This window comes from Arctopsyche grandis, chromosome 4, assembly GCF_051622035.1.
Source record: "Arctopsyche grandis isolate Sample6627 chromosome 4, ASM5162203v2, whole genome shotgun sequence".
NCBI classification, from domain to species: Eukaryota; Metazoa; Arthropoda; class Insecta; order Trichoptera; family Hydropsychidae; genus Arctopsyche; species Arctopsyche grandis.
The window spans coordinates 26764948-26782322 of record NC_135358.1 but is presented as its reverse complement, the minus strand read 5'-3'; the positions used below and the strand labels follow the sequence as shown (position 1 = coordinate 26782322).

Sequence of the window (17375 nt, the reverse complement as noted above, 5' to 3'; positions counted from 1 at the left end):
TTCTTTTATACTCTAATCCTTTGGACTTTCCAACATAATTTGATCAAAATTAAAAAAAAAAAAAAAAAAAAAAAAACATTTTAATTTGATCCATAATTGGTTCATAGAATTACACACATGTAGATACGTATTATATGTATATCGGTTCGGTGATTATTCCGCAATAAGCGAACTCCCGCACGTCACTAAAATCTCGATCGCAGAACATCTGGCACCCAAAAACTCCATCAATCGAATATTGTATTAATGAGAACCCGAGTGATATAATGGAGAGAGTGAAGAGATTGGAATGGCAATGGGTGGCTCACATAACCAAAAGGAAGGAGGGTGGGTGAAATTCGAAAAATGTGTGGGCTGAGATGGATGAGAGTTGCGCAAAATAGAGACGAATGGAAGCATGTTGAAGAGCAGTGGATGGTAAATGGCTGTAAATGATGATGATAATGTATATACATATTTATGTACATACATATATCAAAAATAACTTAAGCTTTCTGTATTCTATTAACTGGATGAAGCCATGAAGTAAAATGTACTATATCTTACATCCTTTTATTTATACATATTCCGTAAAAAAATACATATAAATTGAGGACAAAAAAATAAAACAGACAATGAATGTGTAGTTTGTTTTTACTGTCTACACCGAGAAGATTACTCAAGGGGAAATGAGATCGTTAATTACACTCAATTTAGGAAATGAGACAAAATGGGATGGCGTAAATAAAAGCGTCATCTTTTTTGTTTTACACAATGGTTCAATTAGAGCAGGGTTTCTCGAAGTTTGATGGATCACATGGAAACAAAATATAAAAGGCAAGTCGCCCGAGTAATACAATACGGGTTTAATAACGAGATAAAACGCTTTTGAGATAATGGGAGGTAAATTCTGACGAGCCAACGTAATTCTATTTCTTCCTTTGAATCAGATTAGAGTTAACCGAACGAGATCTTCACCATTTGACACAATTAAACCTCAATTGAACGAACGTCGTCTACATACATACATACATTCGTAGCTTGCTAAAAGCGAACGTGTCTCTTTCAACGTTTTTTGCAACGAAAATTCGTGTGCCAATACCGAAGAAAGAGACGTTGAACCTAGCCAGAGAAAACTCAGGACACAATCTGACAAGAACTCGTACGACTCTGTCTAGACTAGACGGAAAACTGATCGCTCTATATTTATACCTAATTATTTCTCAAACAATGCCTACTACTCGAATGCTGTTCAAAACTAAAAAGGAGTCGATTTAAATTTGCATATGTACAGTAAATATCATAATTTTGCACGTATGGATCGACAAAGCACATCCATCTACGCGTTGACAGCTATAATTGAACTCTATACTCTTATGTTCTGCACCATACTTATGGCATAATAAACCACCAGTCGCAAGCCATACTTAGCAGTGCGTTTGCCATAATGTAAGTGTTATGTTATATTTTACGAGTACTGCATATAACAGTAACTAGCAGTATTTTTACTTTTTTTTCGAGTTACAAAACTATTGTTAGCAGATGGATACTATGTATGTACTTATTGATCAGCAAAGCCTGCGCAGACAACAAAGAAATCCCAAAGGATCCTTATATGGAAGGGAGGGTTTCTACTGGCCAAATCGAGAACCAAATCCAAGATCGAAGATAACTTCCAAACTAAGTTCAATGTAGTTGAATTTACACACTATAAAATCAAAGTTGTGCCATTGCATTGTAACTGTATGATTCAAATTAGAACAGTAAGTATACGAGTAGCCTCAATTGAATGAACGGTTATAATATAGATGTAAAATACGTTTTAAATCAATTCAAAATACACTAAAACAATTTATAGCTCAACATTGACTTGACTTTCTAGTCATTTTTTTCTAAAAAGTTGCATATTTCAAAATAAACACTAGATTTATTCAAGGCTGTATTTACTTTGTCAGAAACTTTGTTTGATTTGGTCAGTAAATAGATGATTATTAGTCACTGGCTGCTTGTAAAAAAAAAGCCAAAAAATACTTCAAACAATTTCGAGACCGTTCATTTCAATCTAATATATATTATATTTGCCATGTTTAAACGGTCTATATTACAAATACCGAGCGAAGCCGGGTAAAACCACTAGTATACAATACACTACACTGTTATTACTAGAGGTAGGTTAGTCACAGTGCTATCCATTGTTCGGCAAACCTTTAACAATGCATTTACAACCTTTGAACAATACACGGCCCCCTCAGGCTCCGGTGACTATTTATTACTAGTCACCGGAGCCTGAGGGGGCCGTGTATTGTTCAAAGGTTGTAAATGCATTGTTAAAGGTTTGCCGAACAATGGATAGCACTGTGACTATCCTACCTCTAGTTATTACTAGTGGTAGGATAGTCACAGTGCTATCCATTGTTCCATTGTTGTAAATTCTTTGTAAAAAAGGTTCGGCAAACCTTTAACAACGCATTTACAACCTTTGAACAATACGCGGCACCTTCGGGGTCCGGTGACTAGTTATTACTAAGTTTTTGTAAAAATTACTGACCATTTAATTTGTTGCCTTCAATTCGATGGTTCATAGCAGTTGATTATATCGTAATGCGCATTTATAATATTTTTTACTAATTTACATAAAAATATAAATCAAAATCAGGTATCATTGCAAATATATCCATAAAGCAGATATCCATATTTATAAACGAAACTTTACAATATCAACAATATGAAACTTTAAATGACTGCCATCTGGCGATAAAGCAACTAATTTTCAAACCAATATTTCAAGATAATAAAGGTCATTCATTATTCGATATCGTTCAATGCAATTAATAAAACAAAGCAACCAAACTCCATCACAAACACGCCCCCAAAAAAATAGCCTATAACTTGACATAAAACAGCACTCTCAAAACGCACTCATCAAACGTCAAAACGATAACGTCAACAAGACATCTGTCGCCTAGCAACCGTGTCGAGCTTAGCAACATACCTAGGCTTCAATAAAATAATAATAAAAAAAAAATACATATCAAAAAAGCACTCACAGGTTAAGTCGATACTGGTGCGTCAAACTCGAACCCAATCAATACGGGCAAAGGCGCACGTGCGATATTTCACGGTCACGCAAATTGCAATTGTGCAATTCGATGCACCAACTATGCAGTATTGTTTTAAGCGACGGGGCGCACGTGCAACGCCCACCCGATCGATAATATTGTCACACGTAACAAATAATACATACAAAAGTCGTGCGTAGGGTAAATTACAAAAAAAAATGACCTGCGTCGAGTTGTTCACGGGTAAAATCTGCGGGGGAATGTCAAATACGCACCTACATGATGAAGTTGTGCAATCGACGGGTCGAGGGTCGCTCGGTCGAATCTCCTGCAATGTCCTGGGACAGGTCGAGTGTGTGTATGTGCGGTGGCACTGAGTTGGATGAGGAACGTGTGGTGTGATTGAAGCAAAAGAGAGGTTGGGAAGCGCCGAGCAGAGCTCTGCCGAAACTCGATTGATCGAGACGCGAAACTAGCGACATCTGCCGGCCGCCGTTCGCAACGTCGCCTTTCGACTGCCACTACAGACAGGGCAGGTCAATTTGAGTCAATGAAAGGTCACACGAGTACGTGTACGATTTTTTTTGAATATCTTCTCAAGTATGCACGATGACTCAAACGCAGAAAACATTTTATAAAACGCCCGAAGTTTCACATATTGCAGATCATTATAGAGTAAGATGACCATTCGTACTGGTTTTACCAGTACGGTACTGGTTTTTGGGTATCTGTCCCGGCAGAATACTTGAGATGGACCTGTTTGTAAATAGTGAAATTAACTTAATTATTTTAAAGTGCATCCATTTTTATTTTTAAGTGCATCCATGATTTTCTAATATTCATTATTTTTTTTAATACTGCGAGTATTTAGAAACATTCGTTTGAAAAAAAAATGTCCTGGTTTTGTCACTTAACATAAAACCTATAGAGAGAAAAAAAGCCTGTGAAAATTGAGGGACGTCGCAAAATAGGTCGTAAATGTTCGTCTTGTTTGCAAAACATTAAAAAAACACTGGACAAGGGTTACCTCTGTAGAAAGACTATTAGATATCTGGAAAGAAGTCGGAAAGAATTCCAACAGATTGTCCTAAATTGAGAATAGGATGACGCCTGAATCGGGCTTGCCATAAGTGTTTGCAATATTTTCAAGTATATACATCTGTAGTAAAGAACATAATAAAGTATTTTCATTAAAAAAAATGTCAGCTTAGCATCTAGAAATGACTGAGATACTAAAAAACAAATTAAATAAGGTAAACGGATAAAACCGGTCACAATGCAACCGATCACCGAAAATTACGAATATAGTAATTAGTCTGAATGAATTAATGACATAAAAAGTTACCCAAATAAATAAATCACTATAATGTTATGAGTAGAGCCCGGATAACCAGGGTGCCGTTCATTGTTCAAATGTTGTAAATGCATTGTTAAAGGTTTGCCGAACCTTTTTTACAAAGCATTTACAACAATTGAACAATGAGCAGCGCGTTTTGGGTCCGTACTCTAGTTATGAGTAGAGGTAGGATAGGGAGCGTGCTTTTTCCAGGAATCGGGGCGGTTTGGCTCCATTTACAAAGCTAGAGTGCAAAAAAAAAGGTTCGGCGAACCTTTAACAAAGCACGGTGAACAATTGAACAATGAACGGCGCGCTTTGGGTCCGCTCACTAGTTATGAGTTTCGATTTAGTATATTTTTAAGATATAATTTACGTCAGTGTTAAATATATATGTATATATGTAAATCAAAATAATGTCCCTAAAATAAATAATTACTGAATTAATTATTAAAAAATGTTTTTTTGTAATTTATAAGAACCGAAAAATTATACATATGTACATATTTTTAGATTTAATTATTAGTTGGATTTCAATTTGTTTTTGGATATTCACAACTTACACATTCCCAAAGAATTAAAAAAAAATTAAGATTTTTTTACTGAAAATTTTATAATTTACTTTATCATCTGAATTAAAATAACTAATAACAGGAAATTTTATTCGCATAATATATTATGTATTAAAGTATTATGTAAATATTTAAAATTCTATATAGGATGTAAGTATTCATGTATTATTATGACTATGATGTCATTTATATAGACTTAAAACCGGTAAAGTGACATTTTCAAACGAAATGAAATATGTAATTTAAAAGCGAATGAAGTTTAAGGTTGCTTTGAAATGACTTAAATCAATATATAATTAATTTATGTGAAATAAATAAATAAATATGTATTTATTTTTTTTGTAACAATAAAAATTAGTAACAATAATAATAATGACATAATGTATTTGTTGAAATTAAACATACATTGTGATTAATAAAAATAATGTTAGCTAAATATAGGCGAAATAAAGTAAAAATCGTTATAGTTTGACACTGACAGTTGAGCTACACTGACAGCGTCAGAATTCAAATTCAAACGTAACGGTCGTCTCTTCTGTCAACCTTGAACGTTCAAGCGGATTAATCACAATCCTCCATATACACCGAAACATCAAAATTACATACGTAAAAACACAATTACGATTGAAGCATTCTACTGACCAGGTTTATCAAATCCCGTAGGGCTTCGCGCTTCAACGGCGACATTGGCTTGGAGATGACGATATTCTTCGTAACGGAATGATTCTCCATGACTATTCAGTCTCCAGAGCAGCAGCAGAACCACTAGCTCGTCTTTGCACCAAGTTGATTAAAATATAACGAAGTATCCAGGACAATAAGAAACTAACCGTCGCGCAACGACCGTTGATATGAAAGTCACAACTGGTCTAAACACTGCTAGTGTCGACCAGTCAATTTGCACAATTTCGGCCAACACCTTTTTTACAAAACCACTATTTTCATCTATTTACACTTTTAAATAATTTTTATCTATTATATTTTGCAATAAATCATCTTATATTAAAAAATTCATTTGCATTGCACTTAGTATACAAGGTCGAAAATTCTCATACGTTTTTACTGATATTTTTCTTACACATAGTTCTTGTTTTGTATCATAAGTATAGAGATTATAAAACAGTTCTATCAAATTGGATGAGACATAATTTGAAAGGTAAACGGACTATTTCGCACATTGCGATCGCACACACTGATGTCTATATCTGACACTCAAATTTTCATTTTAGTATGAAATTCTGCGTGGGTACCACTCGCGTGAGTAATTTGCGAGATCGCTTTGTGCGGAATAATCACCAAACACATGTTTTTATATAGTGGTGTCACCTCAATTTTGGAAGAACGGGTTTCCAAATTTTTTTTTTTCAATAAAATTATTTTGAAAATATTGTTTCCAACTTTTTTTTTCATCCAAGGCACTATTACATGAAAGTTCATTAAATTTTCAAGATTTGTATAAATTTTGACAAAAATTATATGAATTTTTAGATCAAAAATGGGTTTCCGGAAACTTTTGATTTTTAACAATGGGTTTCCGGAAACCCATGGAAACCATTAGGGTGAAACCACTGGTTTTATAATACTTTATTGGGTTCGGTGATAACTGGTCACAGTCACTAAAATCTCTATAATGGAACATCTGGCAGCCGAAAAGTCCATCATACTAACGAAAACTTGAGTGCCAAATATTGCGTATTCGCGATTTTAATGGCAAAAATTATCTTTGTGCCCACCGCAATGTGACTAATAGTCCAATTACCACTTTATTGTACTTATGTATTGAATCATTTTGAATGATTTTGAATGTATGAAGTTTATCGTTGTAGTATAACTTTAAATCAATGTAAGTTTATTTTTTACAATTCAAATATTATTAATAATTGACATAATAATAATAGTAAATAATTAGCCAAAGTTCATTTTTCCATATTTTTCAAACTGGCAGTTTTACAATTCACCCTGTTTTAATTGTCATGTAATCTGACATTATCGGAAAATTGCGTAAGTGTTCGAACGAGAGGATAATGCAATCATATTTTTTATGCTGTAAGCACTGAATTCGTAGCATAAATAGCAGCAACACTAAGTGCCAGTTCTGTTCCGGTTGTCGTTGTGGCTGCACGCTCTTTCTTTACAGCTCCTCATCAGGTGGCTGCACATCCTCACTATTATTTTTTAATGGACTCGTAGTTTTAGCAATAGCATTTTAAAGCTATTTATCTAGAAAATAAAAGGACCATTCATTCACGATTCTAACTTTATGAGTGAACTAACCTTTGAGCACATTCAGCAACATAATTGAATTTGAGTAAATTGTCACTCGTTTAAATGCATTACTTTGTCATATGAATCACTGTTGAATAATTCATATATATATATATATATATATATATATTTTTTTTTTTTGACTTTCATATACAATTTAATATGTTTATTCTCACGAAATTCTTTTGCTCGTTTTATTAATTTAATTTTATTAATTTATATTTTCAGAATCATTTGATTTATACGTGCAAAAATCATCATGTCTGACAAAAGTGTCGTCATCGTATCTGGGACTCGCACACCAGTTGGTAATGAATTTTTTTGCAATGATACAAAATTTATTCAAATATACTATTTTTATACATATATTAAATTGATATTTGCAATACATCAAATTTGCGTTGATTTTTTTCACTTTATTCAATACAAAGTAATGATAATAATCAAGTTTTCCTGTTTATTAACATCTCATATAATTTTGCCATTTATTATAAATTTGTTTCACAATTCACAATTACAATTTTTTTAAGCCTGTACATACAGATATTATCTTCCTGAAATATTAGATTGAAAAATTGATGTCTGTACTGGGAAATCATTCAGTCCCGTTTTTTAGTTGTCTATTTTAATCCTATATAGAATCCTTAATAATAAATTTCTTGAATACATTAAATAATAAAACTTGAATAAAAAAACTACGATTGAATCAGAAAAAGAAAACAACACAGCTGTGGTCAAATTGACCTACTTTATTGGAGAATCTTTTGAAAGTGAAATTTGGAAAGTTGCTTACACACTATTAAATTAGTAAATATCACGTGGAATTTTTTTCTATTACAACATAATATTGTTTTAAAGCAATTAATATTTTGTTATACATATATTTTAATAATCATTATTGTACTGTTTCAGGATCTCTAGGTGGATGCTTAGCATCTGTACATTCTGCAGAATTAGGAGCCATAGTAATAAAAGAAGCATTATCGAGAGCCAATTTAAAAGGAGAAGATGTATCCGAAGTTATTTTTGGTCAAGTGTGTAATTTTTTTATTATTTATTCACAGCAGTTTAAGATCGTATGAGATCGCATCGTTTATTGTATTCTATTTTAGGTACTTACTGCAGGTCAAGGTCAGAACCCCTGTAGACAAGCTGCTTTGAAAGCTGGCGTACCAGAAACTGTGCCTGCTTATTTAATAAATATGCTATGTGGGTCTGGTCTAAAGTGAGTTCGAAAGAATGTCTGCTAGTTTGTATATCAATAGAATAAATGAATAATATATATTTTTTATCTTTACAGAAGTGTTTTTCTCGGTTACCAAGCTATATTGTGCGGGTCGAGTAATGTTGTCGTATGTGGTGGGCAGGAAAGTATGAGCCAAGCACCGCATGTTGCTTTAGTCAGACCTGGAGTAAAACTAGGCAATATGGCATTGTCGGATACAATACTGCAAGATGGGCTTGTCGATACTATTCACAATATTCATATGGGAGTTACAGGTATACACCCAATCTACTGTATGTAACTGAATTAGCTGGAAAGCAAATTATACACCTGAAAATCATTAAATGCAGTACATAAGCATTGAAATATTGTTATTACAATAGTAGTATCTGCAATTTTTGACCAGTAAGGAATGAATTTCTAGGGGGGGGGGGGAGGGTGTATTATATTATATTAAAAAATGAGTTTATATAAATTTTAACTATTCCTTTTAATCATTTTTTCAGTAATAGAAAGGCAATCCTATTCAACAATTTGTTTTGTAGGATAAACGAGTTTTACAAATATCTTTCAAAGCAAGAAAACAAAATATATTTGGGAGTTAACATTTTTTTCTGGGAAAAATCGACATATTTATACCTGACAGTGTTCTAAAGAATTTAAATATTTTAGTTTTGTTGGTTTAGTATTTTAATTCAAATTCATAATAATATCTAGTGGGGGCGGCTGCTCACCCCTAATGGGGTCTACGTGACGAGCCAGAATGTTAAATTACAGAAAACACAAATATCGTGCATGGTAAACGGTACATACTCACTTAATTTGCGCGAGCAGGGTACAGCAGGAACAAGAGGAACAGGCTTTTCCTCCCGTATTCTGCGCGCGTACATTAATACAGGAGGAAAAGCCTGTTCCTCTTGTTCCTGTTGTATCCTGCTCGCGCAAATTAAGTGAGTATGTACCGTTTACCATGCACCCTTTTTTTTTGATCTTTCGACTTAAGATCTTTCGATTTTCGATCTTTGCCTTCCGATATTTGCGTTTTCTGTAATTTGACATTCTGTCTCGTCACGGAGACCGCCCCTTATGACCCCCTCCCCCGTAGTATCTGGATAAACATGAGGATTAATTTTCCAGGATGTTTTTTCACTGTCTATTATGAGTTTTTCTGAGTATAAAAAGTTTTAATTTATTAGAATGAAAATCATGGATTTTTTAAGCTGTTTGACGTACTACATATTATTATATATGTATATTAATTTTAATTATCCAACTAAAATAAATCTCATTGGTTTATTCCATTAGGCAGAACTATAATTGTATGTATGTAATTGTTTTTATGTGAATTTAACTTATTAATTCTTACTTGGATAAATAAAAGTTTGATGTCACTGTTGGAATTCTGTTTATCCAGGTCAAATTATGTCTTACAATCACTGTACATGAAAATTAACATGTATATTTATTTAAAATTTGAATATGTTATATAACGTATTAGTAATATAAGTAGATAACAGTTAATTGAAGTTTTGCCACTGAAGAATTTCAAAGCATTTATTTGTTTTCAGCTGAAAACATTAGTAAAATGTATAACATCAGTCGACAAGAACAAGACGAATTCGCAACATCGTCTCAAAATAAAGCAGAACAAGCACTTAAGTTGGGCTATTTCGATAAAGAAATTACTCCAGTTGAAATAACATCTGCTAGAACGCCTACTGTTGTGACGGTGGATGAGTATCCAAAATCGGGCACAACAATAGAGCGTCTCTGCAAACTGAAGCCAGTATTCGATAAGGTTTTAAAATTCACATTCTAACCAAAATTTTTACATAATGTTTTAACCCTTTGACTGCTACAACAACGATAAATCGTTGTTTTGAAATCGGCGAAGATTGCTACGACGATCGTTGTTGACGTCATTAATTGTCGTATTTCGATACTTTCTTTGAGCCACCAGCACATCAGTGGCACGAAACATTTTTTTTATATACGTATTTATATTTATTTTTCAATCAAGCTTTATAAATATTTATCAATTTTTTAAATAAAAGCTCTTCAATTTCGGGTTCATCATCAAAGTAAATTTCGGGTTCGTTGTCAATGTCATATAAGGAGTTATTACTTGGGAATTGATTATTATCGATAAATTCATTTTCAGAATCAGTAGAGCTGCTGATTTGTCGAGTTCCTCGGCGAGGAGCTATTATTTCGCTTTCATCACTTTCACTGTCCGATATCATTTTGCAGAGTTAAAATAAATGGCAAAAAACAATAGAAATCCGCTTTCAATTATATAGGTCACGAGACGTCACGAATTCATGCAATCAATCAAATGCAACTGAAATGCATACAAAATGTTTATGATACATGTTGAAAAATTATTTGATTATTAGAAACTTCACATCCTTGTGTGTCTCGCTCATACGTACACAATTAAAACCAAGAAAGAAATAGAGAGAGACCGCTAACTGTTTCGAATATATCGCATGTTGTAAGGATACATCGATATCTAAAAATAGATTATTGAAAAGAATAAAGCCTCGGAAAACAATCGTCAAAACTTATTTAGTGTATATATGTAGGTATCTCTTTCGCACGCACGCATGTAAAAGCAAGACAGAAAGAGAGAGCACGAGTCCACGACTGCTTCTTAAAAATGTAGTGAGTGTTCGGCGAAGTAAGTATGTAAAAAAAAATATTATATTAATTTTTTTCAAAATAATTACAAATGTTAGCATTTTTCGCTTGGACATTGAAAAACCTCGTAGCAGCCAAAGGGTTAAAACAACTGATTGGATTAATTGTTTAATAGTATGGTACCGTTACTGCCGGTAATGCTTCTGGTATAAATGATGGGGCTGCTGCCGTCGTGTTGATGGATTCTAAGATAGCCGAATCCAAAGGCTTGAAACCATTAGCAACGATTAGGGGAATCGCTCAAGTCGGAGTAGATCCATTGATTATGGGTATTGGCCCTGTATCTGCAGTGAAATCAGTTGTAGGTATCCATATTTATGTAATGTACACATGTTTAATTGATTTCTACTATGCATCATTTTATTGCAGCTATCCAAAGTGGGTTGGACGATAGATGATGTTGATCTTTTTGAGATTAATGAAGCTTTTGCTTCTCAAGCAATAGCAGTTGCACGTGAGCTTGGAATAAAATCTGAAAAACTAAATGTTTGCGGAGGCGCAATAGCACTTGGTCACCCTGTTGGAGCATCGGGTATATTACGTATATTATGATTATTTATTATATGTATGTTAGTAAACAGATGTTTCATTTTAAAGCTTTTCGGATTATTTTCAGGTTGTAGAGTATTAGTAACCCTTCTGCATACACTTGAACGGTTGCAAAAAAGTAAAGGTGTTGCATCGCTATGCGTCGGTGGTGGTATGGGAGTAGCTATTGCTGTTGAAAGAATGTAATGAATTTACCGATTGTTAATATTTATAGCTTGTATTGTTTGGTACAAGGGAAAATTTCATTTGTTGTTAAAATTTTGTATATTTAATTTGCACTATATTGTTTATAGTGGTTGTTGAGATTTATCGATATCATATTATATATTGTAATGTGCGTACATACATACTTATAAATTATCAAATTATTCTCATATGAAATAATGAACGTTGTAAAAACATTTTATCGACCCGATAACTGTATTGTTATAAGTGAGCTTTGGCATAAAATTGTCATGTAAAATGAAAATTTTGCTTATAGCTTATGGTCTATGTTACAGTTTTTATTTTTATCTTATTCGTAAATAAATCTGAATTGAATTACATACACTCTTCAAGTGCATATTTATCTTCTAGTTTGTATTTAATACATCTCTGAATGTGACACAAATGTTAACATCATCTTGACATTAATATCACTTACAGCCATCGTTATAGAAATTAACAGGTGTAGAAATACTTAGACAGGCCCTTTCTTATTTTTTGAATCAGTAATATTCTTTTGAGTCTTGATTTTATCTATAGGAACTACTATACTGTAAGATTTTCAATTGAATTTGAACGACTAATAAATAGTAGATCCTGAAATACCCATAATAGTGTAACGTGGGGATGACCTTCAACCAAATGAAAAACCAAGGATACAAATCAAAGGCCAAAGTCGCTTCACAGCATTTATTGAATGATTCAGGAGGACCACGCACAGCCAGAACTCGTTCCAGAATGATTTGATATGGCCTAAGTACTTCCTTAAAAAGGGAAGGTCGCTCATTACAGCTTCCCCGATCCGTTTGTTTCTCTATTGTTTAGGCACATACAGTTTTAAGTGAGTCTCACGCTTTCGCGGCCTCACACTTTTAGGGTTTCTAGGAATTCTATCGACCACTTAGAGTCCCGCTAGGCCCATTCGGGGAGTCTCCATTGTTAGCTCCCGAATGCACTTTAGGCGGCTGATAATTCCCACGTTACAATAGTAATTTTCATTTTTGATCCTGAATTTGAATCTCTGCAATCCATTTTTATTATCATATCTTGGGGAAACCTTTTATAAATAAAACTGCTATTTATAATGTTTTTTTTTTCAAATGTTGAATAGTGGAATTACGAAATTTCGCTACACTTGTCAGCATTTTCAAAAAATGCCATGTGAATGTACATGCTTAGTGTCTAGAATGGTCAACAAAAAACTCGAAGCTAAATTCTGCTAAGACTGGCGATATTTTTGGTATGTCAGGGCTTTTCTAAACATTTCTTAAATTTTTGGGACATATTGTATGCAAGTAGTTATAGTTATTGAAATCTCATATGTTTATTAATGTTAATGTGAAATGAAACACGTATTATATTATATTTAACGCTTCTGCTAGAGTTACAAAAGCGGTAACTGTTTGTAATTGCATTGTATTATTTTTGTTATATCGAATTTTTCGCTTTAAAGTGCTATTTAAATTGACAATATCATATTAAGATGGACCAATTTTGATATACATATAAAGCGATACTCTGAAGTATTATATTTATTATGCGAGTGTTGTTTGTAAGTGTCATGTGTATTTCTGTATTGAAAATGTATAATATATGTGATGTCTTTTTATTATTCTAAAGTTGGTGCTATGTATTAGAATTTTATATGGAGTCGAAGGTTATGATCGTTTTTTTTAGTATGTGAATTATTTTTTTATGTAGATAAATTTTATTACAAAATGTGTGCAATTTGTTCGGTTTATGTACAATTGATGGTATTCGCATGACAATACTTTTGTTATGTTTGTATATTTAATTTTTTTTAATAAATTTTTGTACCCAAATCTATGTATGTCTACACATTTGTGCAAAAACTTGATTATTTCTTCGGGTTACATCTAAGCGTTGTGACTCTTTTTTTCAATGAATATTTCAAATAGAAAATGTAAAAAAACAATTGCAAGAAATTAAATCAAAGATTTTTTATTGTGGATAATTTACAAAAATAAAGACTAAAAACATATTGGGATACTTTTTACATGAATAAATCACAAAGATTATTTGTTTGGATTAATCTCAATCACCCGTGAGAGTGCTTAAAACTAGTTAAAACATAACACTGGTTTATATTCCGTATACATATATTTGCAAAAGAATATTTCAAATTGTTCTTAACACTATGGCGGCCGCTGACTCATATTTGTATCATGTTGGGTGCACAACGCTTACTGGCCCCTGATACATATATGATTCACGACTGCGCGAATATATTTTTCAGTCCACTAATATATATTTGTATCACGTTTTCGTCATAAACGAAAACGTGATACATAATTGTATCATCGGCCACAAACGATTGACGCAAACGGGATACAAAAATATATCAGTCATAAATCATATATGTACCAGCGGCCACTAAGCGTTGTGCATCCAAAATGATACAAATATGAGTCAGCGCCCAACATTGTGTTAACATTGCCTTTAAGACATTAAAAACTTAAGGATAAATAAGTAAACATTTTAGTGAGGATAAATAATAATAAAAAATATACAATGAAAAATACTTAATATCAAAAATAAATTTGTCATTAATTTTCAAACATCTACCTCTAAGATGTATATATCATTTGTACTAGGAAATTTTAAATGCATGTGATCTTTTTAATATACAAAATTTATAGGATCACTGGGATAGAATCCGGACGAGGTTCCATCTTCCGAAAATGTCTTATATTTATGGTCTAACGGTTGAGAAGCGATTACTTTAAGTGATGGAATACAAAGCTTACTGTGACGCTTAATGATATCTGACCAAAGAGTGGGTATGTCCTGTCCATTGCGATCGGTGATGCTGAAGAGCGAGCCCCACATGCGAGAAGTGAGAATTGGACTGTTGGGATCCTTCGTGAAGTTACCGATCATGCCTTCAGCAGAAACTTCTTCCAATAATGCCACAGTATCGCAATTGACAAATTTGGAAGGCGTATAAATGTCTTGAACTAAGTTGTCTCCGATGTATAAAGTCTTAGGTGGCTCTTTGCCGCTGATGTGTGAAAGTAAATCAATCAACTCTTCCCAATTACCTCGACTGTATATATGTTTTTTATTCGAGTAATCGATTACTATCGGATCAGTTTCTACAAGTCCATCTATGCCTACAAATTCACGACTACCTGTAAAAAATCCAGGTTTTCTGGCATAAAATATAATTACGTCGAAATAATCCATCCAATCATTACCCAAACAATTTCTAGCAGAATATGAGGCAAAATCTACATTGGAGCCGGTGATTAAAAATGTAGTTTTGTGTTTTTTAATATTTTTTAACCACGATAGCACAGATTCGTCGCATTTATTGTAGTATTTATCCGGATTAGCTTTCAGTTTAGGATAGAAGCCGCCAACATTTTTGATGAAGTTATCTCGTAGAAACATATTTTGTAAGCCTTGAAAAATGTCAGGCCATATATTGTAGGAAGTTTGGAGACCCTTTTTAGCATCTATTGAGTCGACGCAATTGGCAAAACATAGTGTGGCTGGAATATCGAAGAAGTCTAAGCATGATCGTATTTTAGTTTCTAAATCACTATTCCAGGCTACCAAAGGGTTTTGGGCATACTTGTTTGCGATCTCCCATTGCTTATTTGGACCATAGTATTTGATGATATCCTCCTCCGTTAGAAGGTTGTTGCCGTGACTTGCTTTGAGAATAGTGCCGTCTGCGCCCGTTCTCAGAATGTTTCCGCGTTCTAAATCCATTATCAAACCTCTCTGAAGAAAATCAGCATTTTGCGACATTGGTTCTAGAAGGTAAACAGGATCGTAGCCCTTGTTTTCTACAAGATAATTACTGAGGATGTCATACTCTAAATTCATGAGGTGTTCGATGTTGAACCGACATATGGTGTTGTCCAGGTCGAAGCCAATACAATCGTAGTTGTCGAAACTGAAAAAGTTGTGGCCGGACATGATGGTGCTGGCTGAAAACCTGGAGTATCTTCTAGGTTGAGTAAATGAATGAGGCGAAGAATTTGGACGCACTGGGTACTTGTAAAGGGTTCTGGTGATCAGACGAAAATTTCGCAACATACTTGTAGAGATTCACAAGGTGAATTGTAATACATTTTTATCAGTCGGGGTCGCGTAACGGCGGACACCTAACCTCTGACCGTAAACGTCATATAAACAAGATATAAACAAAACAATTATACGACCATCTACAGTTCTGACAATTTTTGGGTTCGGTGATTACTGGTCACAAATTAAAGTCTGTTCATACCTAGTCAGCACGTACCGACTTCAGCAGGTATCCGGCCGTACGAAAAGTATTCTTTGGTACATTTTGTATGGGTATATTCATACCAACCGTCACGTTTACGCCAAGGCAGGCTTACAGCAGTACCCGACATTTCCTGTTCATACCTTACAGCAACATCCGTCAACGTATCGTATCCGTTTTTTTGGCCATCGTGGAAATATACACGCGAATTACGTGCCATGAGTCTGCCGCTTTGCTGTTTTGGACCAATTATCGATAGTGACAGTTGACAGCTGTTCAATCTTTCGGCATGGTTTTGGCGCAAATATTAAAAAAAAAAAAAAAATTTTGACGGAAATATTTAAAAAAATTTTGTCCATCATCCACAAGCTCCTTATACAGTGTCCAAAACTCTCCTTCGGTTTTTCTATTTTTTAGCATGAATGCACATCAAAACGCCTCCGTGCTTTTTTATTGCCTTCTTGAGCTTCTTCTTCCAACAACAACGCGATTATACATAATTTTTCGTTCGATAAACGCCGAAACATTTTTGCTGACTTGTATTCTGACGCGTAGCTACGAATGCACGTGTATGCATTCATATTGCAAGTACTCGACAATACGACGTAAGCAATATTGCGCCGTATCGTCATGGCCTGTAATGTATAAGTAAGCCGATTTTGCCTTGCACTCGGCCAAAGTGCTGTGAACGTGACGTGACCGCGACGTGACCGCGACGTGACCGCGACGTGACCGCGACGTGACGGTAGATATGAATAGAAATGTAATAAAATGACATATTTGAAACGGAGTCGTGCAGTGCTGAAGCCGTGCAGTGCTGTTAAGTATGAACAGACCTTTACTCGTCACAAAGTCACTAAAATCTCTATAACGGAATATCTGGCAGCCGAAAAGTCCATCATACTAACGATAACTATCATAGTAACGAGAACTTGAGTGCTAAATATTGTGTATTTGCGATTTTCATGGCAAAAATTGTCTTTGTGACCATCCCAATGTGACGAATAGTCCAATTACCCAATTTTTGTATATATGTATTGTTGTTTATTTGAATAAATGGGGATTACCTAATCAACATATTATGGGAACTAGTCTTATTGTGAAGGTCTTCTTCACCACCAGTCCGCCATGTATTGTAAACAGATTCGTCTGTGTTCGGTATTAATACAACTATATGTTGAATGTGGTATTTATTTGGTAGTAACACGTATACACAAGTATGGTTAAT

At 33.9% G+C, this 17375-nt stretch overlaps 3 protein-coding genes across 6 annotated transcripts in view; 1 reads left to right on the top strand and 2 right to left on the bottom strand.

Moving 5' to 3' along the window:
• LOC143911076 (uncharacterized) overlaps positions 1-5817 on the bottom strand; it is a 34577-nt gene extending 28760 nt beyond the window's left edge. The window contains exon 1 of one of the 2 annotated variants that reach the window (XM_077429801.1): positions 5589-5817. In XM_077429801.1, the coding sequence (XP_077285927.1) occupies positions 5589-5678 (90 nt within the window). In that variant the 5' untranslated portion in view covers positions 5679-5817. The remainder of the gene's footprint in view (positions 1-5588) is intronic. The other variant, XM_077429802.1, reaches the window with a different exon arrangement.
• Positions 1-13869, top strand: part of Acat2 (Acetyl-CoA acetyltransferase 2) — a 55522-nt gene extending 41653 nt beyond the window's left edge. Inside the window, exons 1-9 of one of the 3 annotated variants that reach the window (XM_077429825.1) lie at positions 7038-7094; positions 7440-7519; positions 8124-8245; positions 8324-8436; positions 8512-8711; positions 10005-10234; positions 11252-11437; positions 11506-11668; positions 11753-13869. In XM_077429825.1, the coding sequence (XP_077285951.1) occupies positions 7471-7519; positions 8124-8245; positions 8324-8436; positions 8512-8711; positions 10005-10234; positions 11252-11437; positions 11506-11668; positions 11753-11871 (1182 nt within the window). In that variant the 5' untranslated portion in view covers positions 7038-7094; positions 7440-7470 and the 3' untranslated portion in view covers positions 11872-13869. Of the gene's footprint in view, positions 1-7037; positions 7255-7439; positions 7520-8123; positions 8246-8323; positions 8437-8511; positions 8712-10004; positions 10235-11251; positions 11438-11505; positions 11669-11752 lie in introns of those variants that run through there. The other 2 variants (XM_077429826.1, XM_077429827.1) reach the window with 2 other exon arrangements.
• On the bottom strand, positions 13828-16028 carry LOC143911086 (5'-nucleotidase domain-containing protein 1-like). Its single transcript, XM_077429824.1, has 2 exons — positions 14332-16028; positions 13828-14092 (listed from the first exon to the last, which is right to left on the bottom strand). Exon 1 carries the CDS (start codon positions 15955-15957, stop codon positions 14530-14532), a length of 1428 nt encoding a protein of 475 aa, XP_077285950.1. The 5' UTR covers positions 15958-16028; the 3' UTR covers positions 13828-14092; positions 14332-14529.
• Between the last annotated feature and the right edge of the window lie 1347 nt (positions 16029-17375).

Bases quoted from the DNA above. Each gene is read 5' to 3' on its own strand.
- LOC143911086 (XM_077429824.1), bottom strand. From the start codon at position 15,957: ATGTTGCGAAATTTTCGTCTGATCACCAGAACCCTTTACAAGTACCCA.